Source organism: Melanerpes formicivorus, unplaced genomic scaffold (genome assembly GCF_026170545.1).
Source record: "Melanerpes formicivorus ecotype bairdi unplaced genomic scaffold, bMelFor1.0.p_v2 SCAF_119, whole genome shotgun sequence".
NCBI lineage: Eukaryota > Metazoa > Chordata > Aves > Piciformes > Picidae > Melanerpes > Melanerpes formicivorus.
The window spans coordinates 411,019-435,478 of record NW_027142471.1 but is presented as its reverse complement, the minus strand read 5'-3'; the positions used below and the strand labels follow the sequence as shown (position 1 = coordinate 435,478).

At 50.6% G+C, this 24,460-nt stretch overlaps 1 protein-coding gene, 1 pseudogene and 2 gene segments (V, D, J or C); all 4 read left to right on the top strand.

The window, feature by feature from the left end:
* LOC137456243 (M1-specific T cell receptor alpha chain-like) overlaps positions 1-24,460 on the top strand; it is a 149,002-nt gene that overhangs the window by 70,177 nt on the left and 54,365 nt on the right. The window lies entirely within an intron of this gene.
* Positions 1-24,460, top strand: part of LOC137456193 (T cell receptor delta constant-like) — an 89,275-nt gene that overhangs the window by 44,815 nt on the left and 20,000 nt on the right.
* Positions 150-9,370, top strand: LOC137456195 (Ig heavy chain V region XIG8-like). The segment is given in 3 exon segments: positions 150-272; positions 1,059-1,223; positions 7,073-9,370. Coding segments are annotated over 3 exon segments (252 nt in total).
* On the top strand, positions 2,476-2,594 carry LOC137456266 (5S ribosomal RNA; annotated as a pseudogene).

Below are 24,460 nucleotides of genomic sequence, written 5' to 3'. Positions count from 1 at the left end.
ATAAAGCCAGCAGCACTCCTGCGCCGAGGAAGGACTGAGTGCCGGAGCCGACAGCCTTGCGCCGCGGCCGCTCCCGCTTCCGGCACTGCGACCCGAAGCGGCCACGGCGGGAGTGCCGCGGGATGGGGCGGGGCTGTCGGGGGCTGTCAGGAGCGGCTCCGAGCGCGGCTCGTCTCGGATCTGCTCGGTGGTTCTGTGGCTGCCGCCGGGACCGATGTCGCCCAGGCTGGGTCCGTGGCTCCTGGCCTTGTCCGTGGCCGTGGGGCCGGCAGGTGAGAGCCGGACGGGGCGGGCATCGAGGCCGGCAATGGGCCAGGAGGCAGACGGCAAGGATGACTTTGGGCACTTGGTCCGAGGGCCAGGCGCAGCTCCATCGCGGGCAGGGCAGAGCAGAGCACTGCCCCGGACGCGGGGCTTGGCCGGCACAGAAGCAGGCTGTGGCTGTGTCGGGCCGGGGGCTCTTGGCCGGGGCGGTGGGGGAACAGCCTCGGGCCCTGGTCACACCCAGCCGGCTGCCAGTGCTCTCCGTCCGCAGCGGTGTGTGCGCAGCCGTGGCTGGTGGAGACCGGCGGAGGGCTGCGAGCATCTGGGGACTCTGTCACCCTGCGCTGCCGCGGGCACGGCTTCGACAGGTTTGATATTCGTGCAGTTCGGTGGTACCGTCAGACAGCTGGTGGCCAGCTCCACTGGGTGTCCGTTATTAGCTCTGATTCCTCAGTCATTCGATTCGGAAAGTCCTTTGCGGGTCGAGCTACGGTGTCCCGGGACAATTCCCAGACTGAGTCATCCCTGTCCCTGCGGGCCCTGAACCTCCAGGACTCTGCTCACTACTTCTGTGCTGCTGCACAGAGGCAGGAAACCCTGGTGAGCTTGAACACAAAGCTGCTGGGGCCCGACCCAGGCTGTGCGAGGATTTGAGCTGGTGAGTGCTGAGGCACTGCTCACTTCTACCTCCTGAATCCCAAATGCAGTCAGTTCTGAGCAGGTGGTTCACGGTTCTTCTTGCCCTGACCTTTCTGAACCTGGGAGTGATTATGGCTGCTTCTTCCTCACTGCAGCAGTCACTGGCCAGGTGGCCTTGGAGCAATCCAGGAAACTGAATGTGAAAGAGGACGCTGGAGGCACCTTCCTGTGCAGCATGAGAGGAGGCAGAATGGAGAACTACTACATGTTCTGGTACCGGCAGGGTCCTCGTGGCACTCTGGAATGGATTTATATGGAAGGTGATTATTATGGAGAAGGTTTCCAGAATCACTTTAAAGGATTACTGGAGGGCTCTCAGAACAGATTCACTCTGCAGATCCAGGCAGCAAAGCCAGGGGATGAAGCAGTGTATTACTGTGCTGCTGCTAGACGCACCCTGGAGCAGCTCTGCAGCAGAGTGGTCCAAAAAGCAGAGGCAGAGAACACAGAGGTGTCAGCATTGCTGTCTGGCAGCTGCTAACCAGGTCAAAGTTAGTGTCACGTGGTGGCATGTGCAGGAAACAGACCTTTGGTGTGCTGGCAGCAAACAGCAGGGAAGGGTGGTTGAAGGGCTGAGAGCATCTCTGATGCAGGAGGATCTCTGGGGAGCTTCAGAGGCTGTGTGGTGCAGTGCAGGTTTGTGCACACTGCCTGGGGTCCTGCCCAGCACTGTCCATTGTTTTCCTCTGTGGCTTGGCTGTAGAGCTGTGGGTTCCTGGGGATGCAGTGTGGCAGCGTCCAGGAATACTGTGGTGGCTGCAGCCAGGCTCTTTAGGAAGGACAGATCAGTGTGGGTAGTGCTGTGGTGGGAGGCTCCTACAGATCACCTTAACAGGAAAAAGAAGTAGGCAAGGTGAGGCAGGCTGAGGTTGTCTGGTCAGCAGATGCACAGCTGGCTTCACTTTATCAGTCCCCACCCTCAACTGGACAGTGGGAGAAAGTAGAGTGCAAGAGTCATGGGTCAAGATGAAGACAGGGAGATGGCCCAGCAATTGCTGTCACAGCTTGGGGAAGGAATTTAATTTCTTGCAAGGAATTAGAGTAAGATGATGAGAAAGAACAAATCTGAGTACACATTGCCACCACCCTTCCTTTCTTCCCTGGCTCAACATCACTCCTGACTTCTCTACTTCCCTCTAACAAGCAGGGCACAGGGATGGGGAATGGAGCTTGCTGCCAGTTCCTGACCCTTTTCTCTGATGATTCTTTCTTCTTATGCTCTACCCCTGCACCATCAGAGAGCCCCCTGCCCCGAGATAGTTCTGCATGAACTTCTCCAACAAGAGTCTTTCCAATGGGCTGCAGTTCTTCACAAAGTCCTCCAGCATGGCTCTTGTGCATGGGGTGTAGTCCTTCAGGAATGGACTACTCCAGCATGGTCTTCTGCTGGGCATGGGCACCTGTTGTGAATATGCCCTCAGAAATGAGTGGCAGATATATATATATATGTAACGGGGTATTTACAGTCACCCTTCACAGGTATCAATATTCAGTTAGTGGAACTATCTTTACAGATAGTGCCATACCACCCCGAGAACGCCCGATCTCGTCTGATCTCAGAAGCTAAGCAGGGTCGGGCCCGGTTAGTACTTGGATGGGAGACCGCCTGGGAATACCGGGTGCTGTAGGCTTTTTTTTTTTTTTTTTTTTTTTTTTTAGGGGCAGATGTTAGTCAATTAGAGGGTAGAAAGGCTCTGCAGAGGGACCTCGACCGACTGGAAAGATGGGCAGAGTCCAATGGGATGGCTTTCAACAAGTCCAAGTGCCGAGTGCTGCACTTTGGCTATGGCAATCCCATGCAGAGCTATAGGCTGGGGTCGGAGTGGCTGGAGAGCTCCCAGACAGAGAGGGACCTGGGTGTGCTGATCGACAGCCACCTGAATATGAGCCAGCAGTGTGCTCAGGTGGCCAGGAGGGCCAATAGCATTCTGGCCTGCATTAGGAATAGTGTGGCCAGCAGGAGCAGGGAGGTCATAGTGCCCCTGTACTCTGCTCTGGTTAGGCCGCACCTTGAGTACTGTGTCCAGTTCTGGGCTCCTCAGTTTAAGAAGGACATTGAGACACTTGAGCGTGTCCAGAGAAGGGCAACAAGGCTGGTGAGAGGCCTTGAACACAAGCCCTATGAGGAGAGGCTGAGGGAGCTGGGATTGTTTAGCCTGGAGAAGAGGAGGCTCAGGGGTGACCTCATTGCCCTCTACAACTACCTGAAGGGTGGTTGTAGCCAGGAGGGAGTTGGCCTCTTCTCCCAGGCAACCAGCACCAGAACAAGGGGACACAGTCTCAAGCTGCGCCAGGGGAGGTTCAGACTCGAGGTGAGGAGGAAGTTCTTCACCGAGCGAGTCATTCGGCATTGGAATGGGTTGCCCAGGGAGGTGGTTGAGTCATCGACCCTGGAGGCGTTCAAGGGGAGATTGGACGTGGCACTTGGTGCCATGGTCTAGTCATGGGGTCTGCGGTGTCAGGTTGGACTCGATGATCCTCGAGGTCCTTTCCAACCTAAGTGATACTGTGATACTGTGATACTGTATGGGCACTTAAATCAAATGATTCACAGAACTTAGAATTGAAACTGATTCAGAAAGCGGCAGGGGAGGGGTTGGTCAGTGACCGGTAACCCTCCACCCAGAGCAATTTAGACGCTACCCTAACTGAAGCTCTATAAAGAAAGGCTTGGCTTACTTACAAGCTGAGAACTTCGTGAAGTCTTCCCTTAATAATGTTTATAGTCCAGGGAACGTGGCATGGATGTGCCGTAATAAGGAGACAGGAAATGGCACCAGCCGTGTGGCTGCATCACATGGCTGCTGCTTCTCCCAGGATACAAAGGTTCTCTGCTCGGGGGGGGACTGTGGCAGGTCAGCAACACTGGTTCACATGGGCTACCAGGTTTTCTCCTGCAGTGATGGATCACGCAGCGGTTGATCCCACGGGGTACTGTCCACGCCACCGCACGCAGCTGGGTGACGGTGGCAAAGGACCGCGAGGCCTCTTGGAGCACAGTTTTGAGTCCCAGACAAGGTGGATCACAACAGCACTGTCCCGCACACAGATCCAGGCTCCAACATGAATGTGGGGGGGCTTATTTACCAAACGACCCCTATTTACCATTTACCAGTGAATACTGGTCCAATAAGCATCTGTTGCTAACGCAAAGATTAACCAATGAACTGACACCTACCAAATATGGCCTAGGTATATGCTATACCCAGGGAAACAAACATATAGCCTGCCTGCCTTTTGTGTACTACAGGGGTGAGACCATGCCCAGGTAGGCTGTTTACCTGGACTTGGTGGCTCCAGGATCTCCCCCTTCTGCCTCCAGAAAAGAGGGGGAACAAAGGAGGGTTAACACACAGAGAAGTATATCTTAGAAATGTTTGGGGCACAATCCTGACCATAAGCATCATCCACTACAGCACCTATAAGAAAATCTGCTCCTGCCTGGTCTCTCACCCACAGGACCACCGTTCCTGGCAGGAACCTGCCCCAGCATGAGCTCTTCAGTGGTCTGCAAGCTTCCTTCAGGGCACATCCACTTACTGGTGCATGGCATCTTCCACAGACTGCACGGTGGTATCTTCTCCGCCGTGCACCTTCGTGGGCTGCAGGGAATCAGCCTGCGTCACCACAGGCTGCAGGAAAATCTCTGCCCAGGTGCCTGAAAGTCCTCCCCCACCTCTTTCCTGACTGACCATCAGTATGGCTTTGTGAAGAGGTGCTCCAGTCCTATTATCACCTTGGCCTTCATTTGCCTCTTTCCTGGAGGCTAAGTTTCTCCCGTGCTAGGGATTCAACACGTAGACCCTGTGCCCAAGGTGTGAGCTTTCCAGAGCTGAGGGGAAGGAGCACCTCCCTGACCTGCTGCCAGTTCTTTGTCAAGAGCACCCAAGGTACCATGAAGGCTCTTTGCAACAGGAGCGTGTTTCTGATTGCCCACCAGAATGCTCGGGTTCCTTTCCGAGCTGATGCTCTCCAGCTGAGCAGCCCTGGCCTCCCCAGGTGCAGGCCTTTGCTCTCCCCATTGTGCCCTGCAGGAGGTTCCTGCCAGAGCATTTCTCCAGCCTGTCAAGGTCTCTCTGGATAGCACTCCCTGACCCACTTCAGCGAGGCACAAATTGGGACAGCGCAGAGCCAGCAGCCTTCGTGCACCAGGGCCATGCTCTGTAATGGCCACTGGCCCTGCCCCACGTGCGTCCCTCGCGCTGCTCTTCTTGTGCCTGGAAGCACTGTGGGCTGGGGCAGGGCTGTCGGGGGTGGTAAGGAGAGGCTCCGAGTGCAGCTCGGCTAGGCTCAGCTCAGATCCACTCATCTGCTCTGTGGCTGCCACCAGGACTGATGTCGTCCAGGCTGGGTCCATGGCTCCTGGCCTTGTCTGTGGCCGGGGGACCAGCAGGTGAGAGCCGGATGGGGTGGGCAGCAAGGCCGGCACTGGGCCAGGAGGCAGAGGGCCAGGATGGCTTTGGGCACTTGGTCCGAGGGCCAGGGCCAGGCGCAGCTCCATCACGGGCAGGGCAGAGCAGAGCACTGCCCTGGGTGCAGGGCTTGGCCAGCACTGAAGCAGGTGGTGGCTGTGGCTGTGCTGGGCTGCGGGCTCTTGGCCGGGGTGGCAGGGGAACAGCCTCGGTCCCTGGTCACACCCAGCCGGCTGCCAGTGCTCTCCGTCCGCAGCGGTGTGTGCGCAGCCGTGGCTGGTGGAGACCGGTGGAGGGCTGCGAGCATCTGGGGACTCTGTCACCCAGCCGTGGGCACAGCTTCGACAGGTTTGAGATTGGTGCCGTTCGGTGGCAGCGTCAGACAGCTGGGGCCAGCTCCAGTGGGTGTTTTACGTCCACTTCTCTGGTGCCGCAAAGTATGCGGCAGCAGCGCGGGGTCCACAGTGTCTCGGGACAGTTCCCTCTCCAAGTTATCTCTGTCCCTGCGGGCCCTGCACCTCCAGGACTCTGTCAACTACTTCTGTGCTGGTACACAGTGACAGGAAACACAGATGAGATTTAACAAAACTCTTGCCATAGTCCCAGCTCTTGGCTTTTTTGCTGGGACGGAGCTGCGTCCCAGACTCCCTGCAGACTGCTCCCAAGAGTTCTGTAGTTACAGCACACAGTTTTGAAATGTTTCATTCTCAAGCAGAGTTTTTTACTTGGTCCTGTCCTATTCTTCGTAATCCTCCTTGCCACCTTCCACGTCTCATAACAGTCCTTGCTCCTCTCGTGCTCCAGAGGGTTCTCCAGCTTTGAAAATCTTTGTAGTGCAGACACTCAGTCATGGCCCATCCAGTGAGATGTGTTGATGGCCCTGCTGTGGCCTTGGGCATGTCTTATGTGCACTTGTTCCAGCTCACCAGTTTTGCTGGAGGGAGATGCAGAGGAAATGAAGAGAGTGCAGAAAGTGTTACAGGAGCTCACTGGAAGAAAGGGGAAGTCTCCTCTCACTGTTCTGACACTATAAAGGGAGCAAGAACTTGTGAGCCATGTGTGTTTGCAGCTGCTGGATCCTGGCAGTAACAAACAGAAGTTCAGGGAACTGGTGGAGTAGACAAAGCAACTGCTTGAGCTGTTCCTGCCTGTTCATTCTTGTCTCCTGGGTCACAGGTGCCCTTTCTCAGGTGCAGACAGAGGCCTCTGATCCCACAGTAGGGAAGATCTCTTGAGTCTCTCGTGTTCACCTGCCACATCTCTGGTGTACTTACCAACAATAGCAGCTACGCTTGGGACTGGGTCCATCAGACTCCTGGCAGAGATCTGAAGCATATTGCATTGCAGTATCCTTTCACAGGACTCCAGCACATTGCTTCATCCTTCCAGACCCAAGTCACCATCTCTGCAGACCTCTCCAGGAACCAGCTGTTGCTGCAATTGCTCTCACCTTCAGCTGCAGACATAGGCACCTATTTCTGCAGCATCAGAGAGCTAGAAACACAGGCAAGACCAGGGGATTTAAATCCAGACAGGTGTTTTGTAGTTCCTGTAAGAAGACTTCTCAGGAATAACCTGGGCTGGCTTTCCTGGAAAGGGGCACAGCAGTGCTACAGCAGCAGCAGAGTCTCTTAGAAGCACACACAAAACCCATTAATATGTTACTAATCTTTAGCTATTCTCTGTCTCTCCCACAGGCAGAAAGCAGAGAAAGAGGTTTATTTAAGAAGCACAGCGAGCACTGGAGGACTGAAATTTGAACATGGAAACCCAGAGTTGCATAGAGTTGTGAAAAATCATGTTCAGGGAGGCCCAGAGCAGTAAGAGCTGACCTGTAGAGCCCCTTTTCCTGCCACATGCACTCCTGCCTTTCAGCAGTGCTGGTTGAGACAACCAAAACGCTCAGGGTCTCACACTGAGGGCCAGCCTGGAATTTAGTGGCACAACCTCAACGGTAAGGATATGGAGGGTGTCCTTCACCAGAACAAAATTCCAGCTCTCCGTGGACTTAGAATCACAGAATTGTTAGGGTCAGAAGGGACCTCAAGGATCATCTAGTTCCAACCCCTCTGCCTGTAGCCCTGTAGGGCCTCTTCTACTTGGGTGGTCTGAAAGATCCTTGTAAAGGAAAAGGCATGTGGAGAAGAGTCAGCAGGACAGAGCAAGTGGAGGAATAAGGTGCTGGGGCAGAGTGGGGAGCATGTCTGCATAGGGGTGCTCAGAGGCTCCCATCTGTGGGAAGCACAAGAGATCAAGAGATAGGGGCCTCCAGGAGGAACAAGCTGCCAGCACCAGGGCCAACTCAAAAGTCTCAGCAGCAGCCTGCTGGCTGCCTTCAGAGGAAGGTCAAGGAAGAGGGAGGAGTGTTGAGCAGCATACCACCTTTTGTTCACCAGAGGTTTTGCTGCCAAGGAAGGGCTTTGTTATTGCAGCCTGCAGCGTGAGAGGCGCCTGGGAGAGCACCCACAGCTTCAAGTTCTGCTTCTTCAGCCCCGCCTCTCACCTTCGGTGGTGTCATCGACTGAGGGAGGGACTAGGAGCTGACTACAGAGACAGAGTGCAGGGCAGATGTGGACAGAGCTGGTCTGCAGGCAGAGAAGCCAAAGAGAGGGGTTATTGCCCATCCTGGGTAAGGCAAAGGAATAGCTGATGGCCCCCAGAAGGAAGCATGCCCCTGCGTTTTGCATGGCTCTGTGGAACTGCTGACAGCCTGCAGCCTGACCTGCCCTGGCTCAGCCTCTTCAGCCATCCCTGCAGAGCACAGTGAGAAGGAGAATCCTCCTCTTGTAGCTGTGAGTCAGGCACTTGTGTCCAGCCTGCCCCCTCTGCAGGGAGACAAGGAGGTGGAGTAGTTTAAGCTTCATCCAGAATCCAAAAGCCCAAAAAGAACAGATCTAGATTTGCCTCCCCTTCCCCCTTTTCCTGGTAAGGCAAAATCAAATTAGACAAGAGAAAGGAGAGGCAGAATCATGTAAGAAATTGTCTGGAATTGGTTTGGAAGTAAAAAGGTATTTTTTTTATATATATATATCATTTGAGTAACAGGAAAAGTTACACAGGTGTAAGGAATAGGGTAAATAGAAAAAATAGACAAAACCAGGCCCAGCTGGCATTGGATTCCCTGGATTCTGTTCTTTAGATGTACAGATGCAGCATGGAGAGAAGCACTCCTGCTCAGGAAGCAGGAGCAGCAGAGACCTGTTGAGAAGAGGGCTCCCCTTAAATAGGCTTTGCTGAACCTTTCACCCAGGGGACCCCTCCTTATAGGAGGGGGAAAACCAAGTCCCTCTCTGCCCATCTGGATCAGGTTTCTTCTGTCCACCTGGGGGCTGGTTTCTTTTCAGCCCCCCTCCAAGGATGGGTGTAACCTTGCACAGGAGGGCACTGTGAGAGACAAGATTTTGTGACTCAACAAAGATAAAATCACCTTTGCTGCTTGCTCAGACAATAGCTGATGTGTATTGGGCAGAGCCACTGGAATGACTATCAGGAAGGTGCGTAGATAAGGATTGCATAGGAGACTGCAGCTGTCCTGGAAATGGGCTCTGGAATATACATACCTAAAAACTGTGTAAAAGATCTGAGCAACTACTGGCTCAGGAGAAGGAAAAACACAGAAGGAAAAGACCGGGACAATGCTGCTCTGAAGAAAAATGGAGAGGATACCAGGACAGAGACATCACCATGGAGCCTGGAAGAAGCAGATCAAGGGGAACCTTCTCTCCGTGTCCTAAGTTCTGCCTGCTGCAACTCATACAGCTGAAGAGACTGCTCAGAGGACAGCACAGCCAACAAGGACAACATCTCCTCCAAAGCCAAAGCTGCAGCAGACTTCCTCCACAGATTCAAACTGTCCTGGGGGGTGAGGGGTGTGGTAATATAAATCCTTTCCTCTTCTCTCTCCCTCTTCTCTCTCTCCTTCTCTATTCTTTCTCTCTCCCCTTCTGATCCATCCACTTTATTTGTGTAATAAATAGCCCCAAGGGCTGATGATATTTTGGCCTCGTTTTGTGCCTCTAATTTCATGACATGGGAATATTCAAAAGCACTGAGGCTCTTTTCCACTCTGGACCGAGACAGGCACCTACCTGTTCCTCCCACAGCTTGGCTCCTAATGCTTTCCACTTGGACTGGACTGGACCCTCTGCTCGTGGGTCTTGTAAAGACCACGTCCAGGATGGAAACCTAGAGGCCAAGCCCCATGTGCTTGTGGGAGCTCCTTGTCCCTCCTGCAGTCATTTGGAGCAGATTCCGGGTCAGGAGTGTGAGTTTCTCAACATGTCAGCTTGGCAGAAACAAAGTCATTTGTCTCTCAGGTGCAAAAAAAAAAAATTGATTATGTCCATTGTTGCTATTTTCCTCCTTTTCTGTTCTATTAAACTGTCTGTAACTCAACCCATGGGTTTTGCTAGTTTTGGGGGGTTTTTCAGTCTCTCTCATGTCCCACTTGGCAGTGGAGTGAGCAAGCAGCTGTGTGATGCTTAGTTTCTGGCTGGTGTTAAACTACCACATTCAGCTGGAGTCAAAGAGAAGGTTTTAATCTTCCAGCTAGTCCAGTGTCATCACAATGTGCCACCAGCATTGCTCTGACCTTTGCTCATTGAAATGATCATAGGTTCTTCCTCGCTGCAGCAGTCATTGTCCAGGTGGTCTTGGAGCTACACATCAAGGAACTGCCTGTGCAAGAGTGTGATGGAGTCAGTAGCAAACAGCACCATGGCGTCTGATGCTCCATGGGAACTGCTCTTTCTTCCCTCACTGCCCCTGTGGGAGATGCTTCCTGTTGGTAATGGAGGGGGAGTTAGCTCAAGGCCACATAGGCCTGGCTAGGTCTAATGCCAGGAGGAGAAGGGGGAAGGGTAATCTCAGGCCTGGCCATCTGACTAGCCTAATAGTGGAGGGGGGGAAGAAAGAGCCCTGGGGATTTTGGCTGTACCCTCAGGTGGGGAGAGGGGAGTGCTGGGAGGCTTCTGGGAGAGGCAAAAGCCCAGTTAGAACTTAAGCTGGCCACTTCTGTGGAAGACAATAAAAAGCATTTTTACAAATACATTAATGCTAAAAAGAGGGCAAGAAGAACCTGCACTTCTTATTGGGCCTGGAGGGGAACACTGTAACTGAAGACGAGGAAGAGGCTGAGGTTCTAAATACCTTCTTTGCCTCCTTTTTCAACAGTAAGGCAGGAGGACTCTAGGGTCGCTGGCCTCCTGAACTGGTTGATGGGGTCAGGGAGCAGTGTACTGGACTGGATGGGATCCATCCTAGTGTGCTGAGAGAGCTGGCAGATAAGCCGCCAAGCCTCTCTCCATCATTTTCCACCAGTCCTGGCTCACTGGAGAGGTCCCAGATGTCTGGAAGCTACCAACATGATGCCCATCCACAACACGGGCTAGAAGGAGGAACCAGGGAATTCCAGGCCTGTGAGCCTGACCTCAATGCCAGGGAAAATTATGGAGCTGATCATCTCGAGTGCAATCACACAGCACTTACAGGATGGCCAAAGGATCACGCCTAGCCAGCATGGATGTAAGAAGGGCAGATCCTGCCTCTCCAACCTGATCTCCTTCTATGCCCAGGTGACTGCCTGGTGGATGTGGGGCAGGCTGGGGATGAAGTCTACCTGGACTTCAGCAAGGCCTCTGACACTGTCCCCCACATCAAACTCCTGGCCAAGCTGTCAGCCCCTGGCTCGGACAGCAGCACTCTTTACCATCTTTATTGATGATCTGGATGAGGGCATTAAGTTGATCATCAGTAAATTTGCGGACAACACCAAGCTGGGGGCAGGAGTTGATCTGCAGGAGGGTAGAGAGAGGCTCTGCAGAGGGACCTTGACAGCCTGGACAGATGGGCAGAATACAACGGCATGAGATTGAACACATCCAAGTGCCAGGTTCTGCACATTGGCCACATGTCGTCGGGTTGGGAGAAAGGCCGGGCCTTCTCCCCCACCCCGTAAGTAAAGGGAAGAAAAAAAAATTGAAAGGGAAAAAAAAAATAGCACACAGCCGGATTAGCAAAGGAGTGTGTGCTGTATATTTCCAAATCAGTTTAGGGAACGCAGGGAAATACATACAGAATTTACAGTATTTACAATATATACAGAAATTTACAACAAAGTCACACAGAAATGAGGGTTCCCTCCTCTGCTGAGGGGGGTTCCCCACTCCTGCTCCCCCTTCTCTCCCCCTTTCCCCAGAGAGGGTTAGAAAGAGAGAAAAAGAGAAACTGTTAATTTAAGCAGAATTTGTTAGTAGAGGCCTCACGCTTTTTATCAGCTTCAAGGTCAAGTCTGGCCGAAAGCCAAGAAAGCTGTGAGCTGCAAAGGGGAAGAAGGAAAGTGCAGGACTGCCCAGGATTCTCTGCTGTACTCCCAGTTCAAAAGGTTCTCTCTCCCAATCCACCAATGAAATTAGTTTAGATCTGTCTTTCATTTACAAACATTCAACCACAATGTCCCCTTCCTTAAAGGGACAGCCTCAAACGGTCACAGTCACCCCTTCTAAACAATTTCATTGGCTGTTCACACTGTCCATCCAATCCAAGACGACATTTACAGTTTGTGAGTAAAGTTCATAGTCCATTCCGGCTATGCTCAGATATAGATGATTCAAAAGTCCAGGAAAATCAGAACATGAGAAAAACGGAAAACAGTTAGTTTCTTCGCCGACGAAGAGAAGAAAAGGGAAACAGGGATTCTCAGGGTCTCTTAGTTGACAGTGCTCTCAGGGTTCTCAGGGTTCGTGCACCAGAGATTCCTCGTTGATTCTTCCTTTGGACGTGATGTAGCTGTACAACAGTTTGAGATTAAATTCTTGCAGCTAAAGTTAAATTTCTTTGTGGAATACACTGAATTTCACCTGCTGAGGAGGAAGAGAAGATTTGTTTTAAAGATCTAGCTGACCTAGTGAGAGCAAAGCAGGATAGAGATGAAGCTAGGAAAGGAGCTGGAAAAGGTGGTTCTCAACTTAAAGAGATCCTTGAGAAAATGGCAACAGGATTATTAGGGCAACCAGTTGAGGGGGAGGAGCTACAAGATGACATAACTGACTGTTCGTCTCCGAGGGAGGAGCTAAGAAATGTCCGTAAAGACTACACCAGGACAGATAAGGAGCCAGTTCTAGCTTGGCTTAGTAGGTGTTATGATACAGGTGCTCCAGCTCTAACAGTTGGAGACAAGTCAGCAGCTCAGTTAGGAACTCTCTCGAGGGAAAATGGAATAGATAGACATCTAGGCAGGGTTCTCGGTAAGGTTAATCTGTGGATACGCCTTTTAATGGCGGTTGCCCTGAGATGCGCTTCCCGAGATGATCTTCCATGGAATACTAAACCCTGGACTACCAGAGATGAGGGAATTAAGCACCTCAGAGAATTTGCTGTTAGAGAGATACTCTATGGTGAACATGAAACTCTGAATCCTGATGACATTCCTGTGGGTATTGGTCTTGCTAAAAAGATCATCAAACTTGCTCCTTCTAATTATGCAAACATTCTGGCAAGCAGAATTGTGTCAAGAAATTATGGTGGAGCTTCTCCTACAGTTGGCCAATTCAGTGATCAAATGAGACAATTGGAGGATAGCATGACACGTGTTTCTTTGGTCTCAGCCATTGAAACTCTGTCTGGAAAAATTGAGAGTTGCATGAAGGATCTGAAAGATTCCATATACCAATTGGCACAGAAGGATAATCCTAATTCTTCCTCCAGGTGGATGCAAGTTTCATCTGTGAGGAATACACGTCCTCCAAGGAGGTCATTCCAAAACAGATCAAATCAAAACAGACCACCAAGGCAATCACGTAGGACTATTTGGATAACTCTGCGTGAACAGTTTGGTGAGAACATGAACCGCTGGGATGGCCAACCAACTTCTAATCTTTTCAGGAGACTGAGGGAATTGCAAAGTGGCAGAGCCCGAGGTAGCAATATCAGAAGGGTAGCTGTTACTTCCACAGTTCCCCAGAACAACTCTAGTAGCTCAAACAGTGGCTCCAGTTATACATGCAAAGTTATAACACTGCACACTGTGTGCAATGCACATGTGGGCATGCTTTTTATCAGCTTCAAGGTCAAGTCTAGCCGAAAGCCAAGAAAGCTGCAAGCTGCAAAGGGGAAGAAGGAAAGTGCAGGACTGCCCAGGATTCTCTGCTGTACTCCCAGTTCAAAAGGTGCTCTCTCCCAATCCACCAATGAAATTAGTTTAGATCTGTCTTTTGTTTACAAACATTCAACCACAATGTTCCCTTCCTTAAAGGGACAGCCTTAAACGGTCACACCACAACAACCCCATGCAGAGTTACAGGCTGGGGTCAGAGTGGGTGGAGAGCAGCCAGGCAGACAGGGACCTGGGGGTGCTGGTTGATGGTAGGCTGAACATGAGCCTGCAGTGTGCCCAGGCAGGCAGGAGGGCCAATGGCAGCCTGGCCTGCAGCAGGAACAGTATGGCCAGCAGGAGCAGGGAGGTCATTCTGCCCCTGTACACTGCACTGGTTAGGCTGCACCTCGAGTCCTGTGTCCAGTTCTGGGCCCCTCAGTTTAGGAAGGAGGTTGACTTGCTGGAAGGAGTCCAGAGAAGGGCAACAACATTGGTGAGGGGCTTGGAACACAAGCCCTATGAGGAGAGGCTGAGGGAGCTGGGGTTGCTTAGCCTGGAGAAGAGGAGATTCAGGGGTGACCTTATCACTCTCTACAACTCCTTGAAGGGAGGTTGTAGCCAGGTGGGGGTTGGTCTCTTCTCCCAGGCAACCAGCAGCAGAACAAGAGGACACAGTCTCAGGCTGCACCAGGGGAGGTTCAGGTTGGATGTTAGGAAGAAGTTCTTTACAGAGAGAGTGATTGCCCATTGGAATGGGCTGCCCGGGGAGGTGGTGGAGTCATCATCATTGGAGGTGTTCAGGAGGAGACTTGATGGGGTGCTTGGTGCCATGGATTAGCTGTTTGGGTGGATTGGATTGGTTGATGGGTTGGACACGATGATCTTGAAGGTCTCTTCCAACCTGGTCTGGTCTATTCTATTCTATTCTATTCTATTCTATTCTATTCTATTCTATTCTATTCTATTCTATTCTATTCTCTCTGTGCTGGGTTAGGAACTGGCTGGAGGGCCATGTCCAGAGAGTGGTGGTTAATGATGCCACATCCAGCTGGCAGCCAGTCACTAGTGGTATCCCCCAGGGATCAGTGCTGGGCCCCATCTTTTGGAAAGCATGCATGGACTCCCATGTTGGTGTGGCAGGAATCGTTTATTGGTACAGAAGAAGCAGCTTATATAGGAAAAATCGAGCAGGGTAAGTAATTCCCTGACATTCTTGCATCACTGCTGCTAATTGGGTTTTCTCCTTTGATATGCAGCTGTCCATTGTTACCTTCATCCCATATCAGGCTGGTCTTCTCCATCATGGAGGCAAGCATTCTCTTGTCTGGCACGTCAGGTTGTTTACCACGGTCATCTCTTCTTTATCATCAAGCCATCCTTCCAGTATCAGTGGCCTGTTGTTCTTCCTTTTCCTGAAACCTTCCATAGATACTTTTTCATCTTTCCTACACCCATCCTGTTTAATATCTTTATTGATGATCTGGAGGAGGGGATTGAGTCCATCATCAATAAATTTGCAGATGACACCAAGCTGGGGGCAGGAGTTGATCTGCTGGAGGGTAGAGAGGCTCTGCAGAGGGACCTCGACAGGCTGGACAGAAGGGCAGAGGTCAACAGGATGGCATTCAACCAGTCCAAGTGCCAGGTGCTGCACTTTGGTCACACCAATTCCATGCAGTGCTACAGGCTGGGGACAGAGTGGCTGGAGAACAGCCAGGCAGAAAGGGACCTGGAGGTACTGGTTGACAGCAGCTGAACATGAGCCAGCAGTGTGCCCAGGTGGCCACGAAGGCCAATGGCATCCTGGTCTGCATCAGGAACAGTGTGGCCAGCAGGAGCAGGGAAATCATTGTGCCCTGTGCTCAGCACTGGTTAGGCCACACCTTGAGTCCTGTGTCCAGTTCTGGGCTCCTGAGGTTAGGAAAGAGGTTGAGCTGCTGGAAGGTGTCCAGAGAAGGGCAAGAAAGCTGGGGAGGGGTCTGTAGCACAGCCCTGTGAGGAGAGGCTGAGGGAGCTGGGGGTGTTCAGCCTGGAGAAGAGGAGGCTCAGGGGAGATCTTCTTGCTCTCTCCAACTCCTTGATGGGAGGTTGTAGCCAGGTGGGGGTTGGTCTCTTCTGCCAGGCAGCCAGCAGCAGAACAAGAGGACACAGTCTCAAGCTGCGCCAGGAGAAGTTTGGGCTCGAGGTGAGGAGAAAGTTCTTTACAGAGGGAGTTGTTGGCCATTGGAATGTGGTGTCTGGGGAGGCGGTGGAGTCACCATCCCTGGAGGTGTTCAAGAGGGGATTGGACATGGCACTTGGAGCCATGGTTTAGTAGTCATGAGGTCTTGGGTGACAGGTTGGACTTGATGATCTTTGAGGTCTTTTCCAACCTTATTGATTCTATGATTCTGTTCTATGCTTATCTCTTTGCTCCCTTTTGAAAGACCAACCAGCAATAGATCCATGGCAGAGGCCCACACCAATTAACCAGCTTTACACAAAGAAATGGAACCAGCAGAGTACACTAAAAGCTCCCAATGGAAGCAGTCAGTGCTGGTAGTGTGCCAGTGAGAAGCACTGAGGCATCCATCTGCTGGCCTGACAGTCAAGTAAAGTTTACTGCTTGTCAGGATTCTCACCCAGGATGTCTCAGAGAGTCTGCCACCACTGGTCAAAAGCACAGACTCCTAGTCTCTACTTCTTTTCCACGTGGCACCAGTAGCACAGTAGGACAAAACCTGGGCAATGTCAACTAGGACTTCAGAGTCCATGAGGTGACAATGAAAGGCATAGGTGCCAAGGTGATCTTTTCCTTCTGGCGTCACTGCCAGGGCTTTGGTTTCTGCAGTCATGTTCTTTGATGAATACATCCTCTTCAGGAGAGATGGGATCTACCTCTGTAGAAGAGGAAGGAGAATCTTCAATAGCACATTGGCTGACAGTGAACTGTGCTTTAAACTAATAAACCTGGTGAGTAGTGTCCAGAGCTGTGGCACCTGCACCTTCATAAGCAACAGAGTGAATGAGAGCAGTGAGCAATGCTCCCCAGGCCTTTCTGAATTCAGGCACCCTGAGTTTAGCCACCTCAAGGGCAGGCATGTCAGTGCACATCATCTGGGCAACAAACTGGGAACTGGAGCTCCATGCCCAGTCTCAGAGTTATGACATAAGAATCACAGAAACTTGGAAGAAGTCTCATTGCTTTTGGAAGAGCACAATGGATGGCTACAAACCCACTCAGAGGTACAAAAGGAAGAAGAGGAGACAGACTTGCACTTTATGTAAGAGACCTTTGAGTACATGGAGGTGAGCTGTGGGCCCACAGAAGTTCTATCAAATACCAAACCTGGAAAGGGATGCCACGGGCTTCTACAGGTATGTCAACCAGAAAAGGAAAGTCAGAGCAAGTGTGACCCCTGAGGAGGAAGACTGGCAAGCTGACAACAGATGAAAAGACTGAGGTACTCAACAATGGGTTTGCTTCAGTCTTCACTGGTAACCTCTCTTCTCATTCCTCTTGAGCAGGTGAACTTCAAGGCAGAGATTGAGGGTGCAAAGTTCCTCCACCTGTAAAAGAAAATCAGATTTGAGACCACCTGAGGACCCTGAACATACCAAAGTCCATGGGACCTGACATGATGCATCCTAGAGTCCTGAAGGAATTGACTGATGTAGTTGCCAGGCCACTTTCCATGACCTTTGAAAAGTCCTGGCAGTCAGGTGAAGTTCCTGGGGACTGGGGAAAGGGAAACACTGCACCCATTGTTGAAAAAGGGTAGAGGAGAATCCAGGGATCTACCCACGTGTCAGCCACACCTCTGTGCCATGTAACAGATTCTCATAGGAGCTCTGACATGGCACATGGAGGCCAGGGAGGTGACCAAGGCCAGCCAACATGGCTTCACTAAGTGCAAATCCTACCTGACAAACCTAGTAGCTTTCTATGATGGAGTGACTACGTCATCAGACGAGGGATGACCTATGAATGTCATCTGTCTGGACTTCTGCAAGGCTTTTGACACAGTTCCCCCCCAACATCTTTCTCTCGGCTGAAGTGAGATGGTTTTCATGAGTGGACTGTTTGGGGGATAAGGACTTTTCTGGATGTCCACATCCAGAGGTTAGTGGTCAATGGCTCTGTCTGGATGGAGAACAATGATGAGTGGTGTCCCTCAGGGGGTGTTAATATCCTCATAAATGCCATAGTGGGAGTGAGCACATCCTCAGTAAATTTGCAGGTGACACCAAGCTGAGTGGTGCAGGTGACACAGTTGAGGGATGAGATCCATCCAGAGGGACCTGGATAAGCTTCAGAAGCAGGCCATTGTGAACCTCATGAGGTTCAACAAGGCCGAGTGCAAGGTCACACACCTGGGTTGGCACAACTCCTGCTATCAGCCAAGGCTGGGGGATGATGACATTGAGAGCAGTGCTGTGGAGAAGGACAGGTGGGGTACTGGTGAATACTGTGGGGGTACTGGTGGATAAAAAGCTGGACATGAGCTGACAATATGAGCTTGAGGCACAGAAAACCAACTGTATCCTGGGCTGCACCAAAAGTAACGCAGGCAGCAGACTGATTCTTCCTTTCTGCTCTGCTCTCTCCCAGCTGGAGTGCTGGCTCTTTGTGCAAAAGGCTGGACCAGATGATCTTCCAACATCTGTCCCTGCAAGGGGTGTTCTATGTTTCTGTTCTGTGAACTTCAGAGAGTATGTGAGCGTTGGTGTGTGGGGAAGTGCAGGGTAGTGCACGTGGCTCTCTTTACCCTCCATGGCCTGGCTGCAGAGCTGTGGGATCATGAACACGTGGTGAAGTAGTTTATAGAAGTACTGCAATGGATGGAGCCAGGCTGATTAGAAAAGAGAGGCTGGGAAGGTGAGGAGGAGGAATTGCCCTGTCTGTGAGAGCAGCTGGAATGCCTGGAGCTCTGTTTTGGGATGTAAGAGGAGCCAGCCAGCCAGGATTAGACAGCAGATCAGTCTGGGTGACACTGCTGGGCTACTCCTGGTCACCTCATGAGGAACAAAAACTGAGGAGGACTTCTTCAGGCAACTGGAAGAAGCCTCACTTCCAGTGGTCCTGGTCCTCATGGGGTGCTTGAACCACAGCAAGTGTCTGTTGGGGGGACAGCACAGCAGGGCACAGGCAATCAAGCAGGTTTCTGCAGTGTACTGACAAATATTTCCTGGCACAGGTGGCTGATGAGCTGGACTTTCTGCTTGCAAATGAGGGGCACTTTGGCGGTGGACATGAAGATGAGGGCAGCTTTGTCTGCAGTGATCATTCAGTGTTTGAGCTCAGGATCCAAAGAACAGGGATCAATGCAAAAAGTGGGACTAAAGCCCTGAACGTCAGGAGATCAGAATCTGGGCTTTTGAGGCATGTGCTTGGAGGAATCCTATAGATGACGGTGCTGGGCAGAGGAGGGGTCCAGAACTTTGCACTGGATAGCAAAGCTACCTTCCAGCCAGCCTGTTTTCCCCATGGTCAGGTTCTGAGTTGTTTGTTTTTTTCCATACCCTTCTCTGCCAGATTCCAGGCAAGGAATCACAGGAAAACACAGGCAGGATCAGGGCAGAAATGGAAGGAGGTGGATTAAATCCTGCCAGGCCTCTGTGGGTGGCTTTGATAAGACTTCTCAGGAATGAGCTGGGCTGGGCTTTCCGGGAAAGGGGCATAGGGTGGCTGCAGCAGGAGAGACTTTTCTCAAGCACACACAAACCCCCAAAATGCTGTTACCTTCTTCCTTCCCTTGCCCTTCTCTCCCATAGACAGAAAAAGACAGAGTTTGGGGTTTTTTAATTATTTTGGAAGAAGGCCAGTGAACACTGAAGGGATTGAAATTTGAATGTGGAAGGGCAGAACTCAGATGCTTTTGCATAGCTCATGTTGTTCAGGGAGTCTCAGTAGTGTTGCAGCACCTAACAGTAGCCAGCTGGATCCGAGGGTGGCACTGCACCAGAAACTACACTACCCAGGTGAGTTTTCCCAGGATATGATGAAAAATGTCTGCTATGCACTTATGGCTTTGGCTCCCTGTGAACATACACACACATGTCCTGAGCACTGCCCATCCATGTCTGGAAGACAGGAATGGAGAGCAGAAAGCAAGCCCCACAACCCAGGAGGAGATGATGAACAGCCAGTTGTGCCAATAAAAGCCATGGGCACAGCCTCCTATAAATGTGTGATGAAATCAGATAGATGTGCCAGGAGCTGTTCCCCCCCAAAAAGAAAATTGTCTTAAAATACAAATTGAGATTTTTTTGGGGTCAAGAATAATTATGATGGAAGGCTTAGCACAGTTTCTTCTGGAGGGAAGCAGGGTAGACCTTTCAGCTAGGGCTGATCGATTTCAGCCAACCATGCACACACAAACCACCTGCTAGTTCCCTTCCAAAACTTACCTTCATCTGCTGAGGAGACTTCTCTAAAGCAAAGAGGACCTCGATCTCTTATCATTACCTCGGAAGCAGACCTCAGGGACAGATCTTCAGGGGAACACAGGAAGCCTAAACACTCTCTAGTACATCCCTGGCAATACGGGAGTGCCTCCTGGAAGTTTTCTTTGAGGGGATGCACCAGGACAGAGATAGGAAAAACAAAGGCAGAACTCAGCTGTTAAACCAACCAAAGCCAGGGGTGATGAACAGAAAATTCTTATTTTTAACACAATAACATAGTTGATAAGAAACTTCCTCTTGTTAGCTGAAATGCTGAAATGCAGGGAGGGGGAGAGAAGTTGGCAGACAGCCTTGGCATAGATAGGGAATCACAGGATTTTTCAGTGATTTACTTCTGCTACTCTTAGACAAGATGATCTATTGTATAAGATAAAGGACACCTGGATAACATGTATACTTCTGCTATTTTTAGATAGATAGAGGACATCTGGATAATATGGATACTTCTGCTATTTTTACATAGATAACCTTTGTATAGATGGGGGGAAGCATCTGGACTCTTTCTGTGAAATATTACCATACCTCTGTCATTATAGACAGATAACTTTTTCTATAAAAGTTTGCCCAAGCTTCTCTGTAGGCACACAGGGCTTTTGAAGTGATTCTACCTGTGTCAGGCCCCGAAACAGAAGCATAATACAAGAAACTTACTGAGTCTGTGTCTTTCTCTAAGTCAGGGGTGTGGCCTGTGGAAGCTGTGAGGGCAGCTGTGTTTCTGCGGCCGCCCAGATGGAAAGAGGCTTTAACTGCATCTGAGAGCTCAGTGACAAGCAGGGTGCAGTTTTCCTGCTCTGGGAAGATTTGGCAGCTGATGGAGATGTAATATAGTTAAGGATTGTAGTAAATAGGGTTTTAATTTTAAAAAGTGTTCTTTAGTTAATGTAACAACTTTTTTATTCCTTTTTAGACATTGCTTTGATAATTTAATTTTAATACAGTTCTTTAAGTTTTTAAGGATTTTTGGTATTAGCATAAGTTAAGGGTTTGATATAGGTGTGAGAAATTGGTTTTAATATTTAGCTTTTGCAAGGGGAATTGCTGGGGACTGTGGGGTTCGATCTTTGGGCTGATTGGTTGATTGTGGCCTTTATTGTGTGGGGTTCGATCCTTGTGTATTGGGAGAGAAAGGTGAGGTGCCAACACGTCTGAAGACTGGCAGGTTTTGTCCCAGCCCTGATGGAGAGGGGTGGGCACATACTGGGGAAAGGTATGAATATGTATGAATATGTCTGTTTGCCATCTGTGTAAGCTCAACCCGTGTGGTTATGGTGCCTCTAGCAAGCCTGCTATGCCCCAGCGCTGTTTTGCCTTTATTTTATGATATACTGGTTGTATTTAAAATTTAGCAGTGAGCTCATTTCTCACATAGGTATGTTATAGAATGATTTTTTTTTTTTTTGGTGTTTTCTATGTATTCATACTAACTTTAAGGATTATATATTTAAAAAAAAAAAAAAAAAAAAAGACAAAACCAAAACCAATGCAGTACTGCAATCATCTCAACAAACAGCACAAGAATCAAGAAGATGAAAAAAAGAGCACTTCCTGTGAAGCTGAGAATCACCAGAACTACCTAACACCGACCACAATGACTGTTACAATAACCTGAGACCAAAAGCAACAATGAGGAGAAAGTACCAAAAACCATCTGGATTAAGACTGAATATTCTCCTGGCCAAGCTGTCAGCCCATGGCTTGGACAGCAGCACTCTGAGCTGGGTTAGGAACTGGCTGGATGGTCGAACCCAGAGAGTGGTGGTGAATGGTGCCACATCCAGCTGGTGGCCAGTCAGTAGTGGAGTCCCCCAGGGATCAGTGCTGGGCCCCATCCTCTTTAACATCTTTATTGATGATCTGGATGAGGGCATTGAGTCTATCATCAGTAAATTTGCTGATGACACCAAGCTGGGGACACGAGTTGATCTGCTAGAGGGTAGAGAGGCTTTGCAGAGAGACCTCGACAGGCTGGACAGATGGGCAGAGTCCAACGGCATGAGATTTAACACATCCAAGTGCCGGGTTCTGCACATTGGCCACAACAACCCCATGCAGTGCTACAGGCTGGGGTCAGAGTGGCTGGAGAGCAGCCAGGCAGAGAGGGACCTGGGGGTGCTGGTTGATGGTAGGATGAACATGAGCCTGCAGTGTGCCCAGGCAGCCAAGAGGGCCAATGGCATCCTGGCCTGCATTAAGAACAGTGTGGCTAGCAGGAGCAGGGAGGTCATTCTGCCCCTGTACACTGCACTGGTTAGGCCACACCTCGAGTACTGTGTCCAGTTCTGGGCCCCTCAGTTTAGGAAGGAGGTTGACTTGCTGGGAGGTGTCCAGAGAAGAGCAACAAAGTTGGTGAGGGGCTTGGAACACAGCCCTGTGAGGAGAGACTGAGGGAGCTGGGGCTGCTTAGCCTGTAGAAGAGGAGACTCAGGGGTGACCTTATTGCTCTCTACAACTACCTGAAGGGGGGTTGTAAACAGGCAGAGGTTGGTCTCTTCTCCCAGGCAGCCAGCACCAGAACAAGAGGACACAGTCTGAGGCTGCGCCAGGGGAAGTTCAGGCTGGAGGTCAGGAGGAAGTTTTACACAGAGAGAGTGATTGCCCATTGGAATGGACTGCCCGGGGAGGTGGTGGATTCGCCGTCACTGGAGGTATCACAGTATCACAGTATCACAGTATCACTTAGGTTGGAAAGGACCTCGAGGATCATCGAGTCCAACCTGACACCGCAGACCCCATGACTAGACCATGGCACCAAGTGCCACGTCCAATCTCCCCTTGAACGCCTCCAGGGTCGATGACTCAACCACCTCCCTGGGCAACCCATTCCAATGCCGAATGACTCGCTCGGTGAAGAACTTCCTCCTCACCTCGAGTCTGAACCTCCCCTGGCGCAGCTTGAGACTGTGTCCCCTTGTTCTGGTGCTGGTTGCCTGGGAGAAGAGGCCAACTCCCTCCTGGCTACAACCACCCTTCAGGTAGTTGTAGAGGGCAATAAGGTCACCCCTGAGCCTCCTCTTCTCCAGGCTAAACAATCCCAGCTCCCTCAGCCTCTCCTCATAGGGCTTGTGTTCAAGGCCTCTCACCAGCCTTGTTGCCCTTCTCTGGACACGCTCAAGTGTCTCAATGTCCTTCTTAAACTGAGGAGCCCAGAACTGGACACAGTACTCAAGGTGCGGCCTAACCAGAGCAGAGTACAGGGGCACTATGACCTCCCTGCTCCTGCTGGCCACACTATTCCTAATGCAGGCCAGAATGCTATTGGCCCTCCTGGCCACCTGAGCACACTGCTGGCTCATATTCAGGTGGCTGTCGATCAGCACACCCAGGTCCCTCTCTGTCTGGGAGCTCTCCAGCCACTCCGACCCCAGCCTATACCTCTGCATGGGATTGCCATAGCCAAAGTGCAGCACTCGGCACTTGGACTTGTTGAAAGCCATCCCATTGGACTCTGCCCATCTTTCCAGTCGGTCGAGGTCCCTCTGCAGAGCCTTTCTACCCTCTAATTGACTAACATCTGCCCCTAACTTTGTGTCATCTGCAAACTTGCTGATGACTGACTCTACCCCTTCATCCAGATCATCAACGAATATGTTGAAGAGGACAGGGCCCAGCACTGATCCCTGGGGGACACCACTGGTGACTGGCCTCCAGCTGGATGCGGCACCGTTCACGACCACTCTCTGGGCCCGGCCCTCCAGCCAGTTCCTAACCCAGCACAGAGTGTAGTGGTCCAGTCCACAGGCTGACAGCTTAGTCAGCAGTTTGCTGTGGGGGACGGTGTCAAAGGCCTTGCTGAAGTCTAGGTAGACCACATCCACAGGCCTCCCCACATCCACCAGGCGGGTCACCTGATCATAGAAAGAGATCAGGTTGGAGAGGCAGGATGTTCAGGAGGAGACTTCAGGTGTTCAGGAGGAGACTTGACAGGGTGCTTGGTTGCATGGGTTAGTTGATTAGGTGGTGTTGGGTGATAGGGTGGACGTGATGATCTTGAAGGTCTCTTCCAACCTGGTTTATTCTATTCTATTCTATTCTATTATATTATGATTGCTTAATTGTTGTGTGATTAGAGAAAATGTTCACATGGATTTATCTGGTAACTCAGCAGTGTGTCATAATTTTAAATAGTTATAGGAAAAGTCAAAATCAATTATAGCACAAAATCCATTTTCATGTTAGGTTATAAACACAAAAGAGGGGGATTCAGGTATTAAGTTGCAAGAAAGAATAGTTAAAACATACTATGTCCTCAAATTTTCATTTCACGTGTGGTTTCAAATGTGATTTAACAAAATTTGTAGAAGATATAAGAATTATGGAAGTTTTAGCTAGGAGAAATTTGAAAGAAGAACAAACATTAGGCCAAAGTGAGTATCAATAGGACCCAGTACCTTTCCTTAGCAAAAACAAAGCATCAAGAGATCAGTATTGTTAGGATGAATAAAAATGCATTATGATGTTATGGTCAATTTGATATTGGGCAGAACCATAAATATTCAGGATGCCATCTCTGAACCAGCCAAGGAGCCTTTTCACTCTTGCTGTTTGC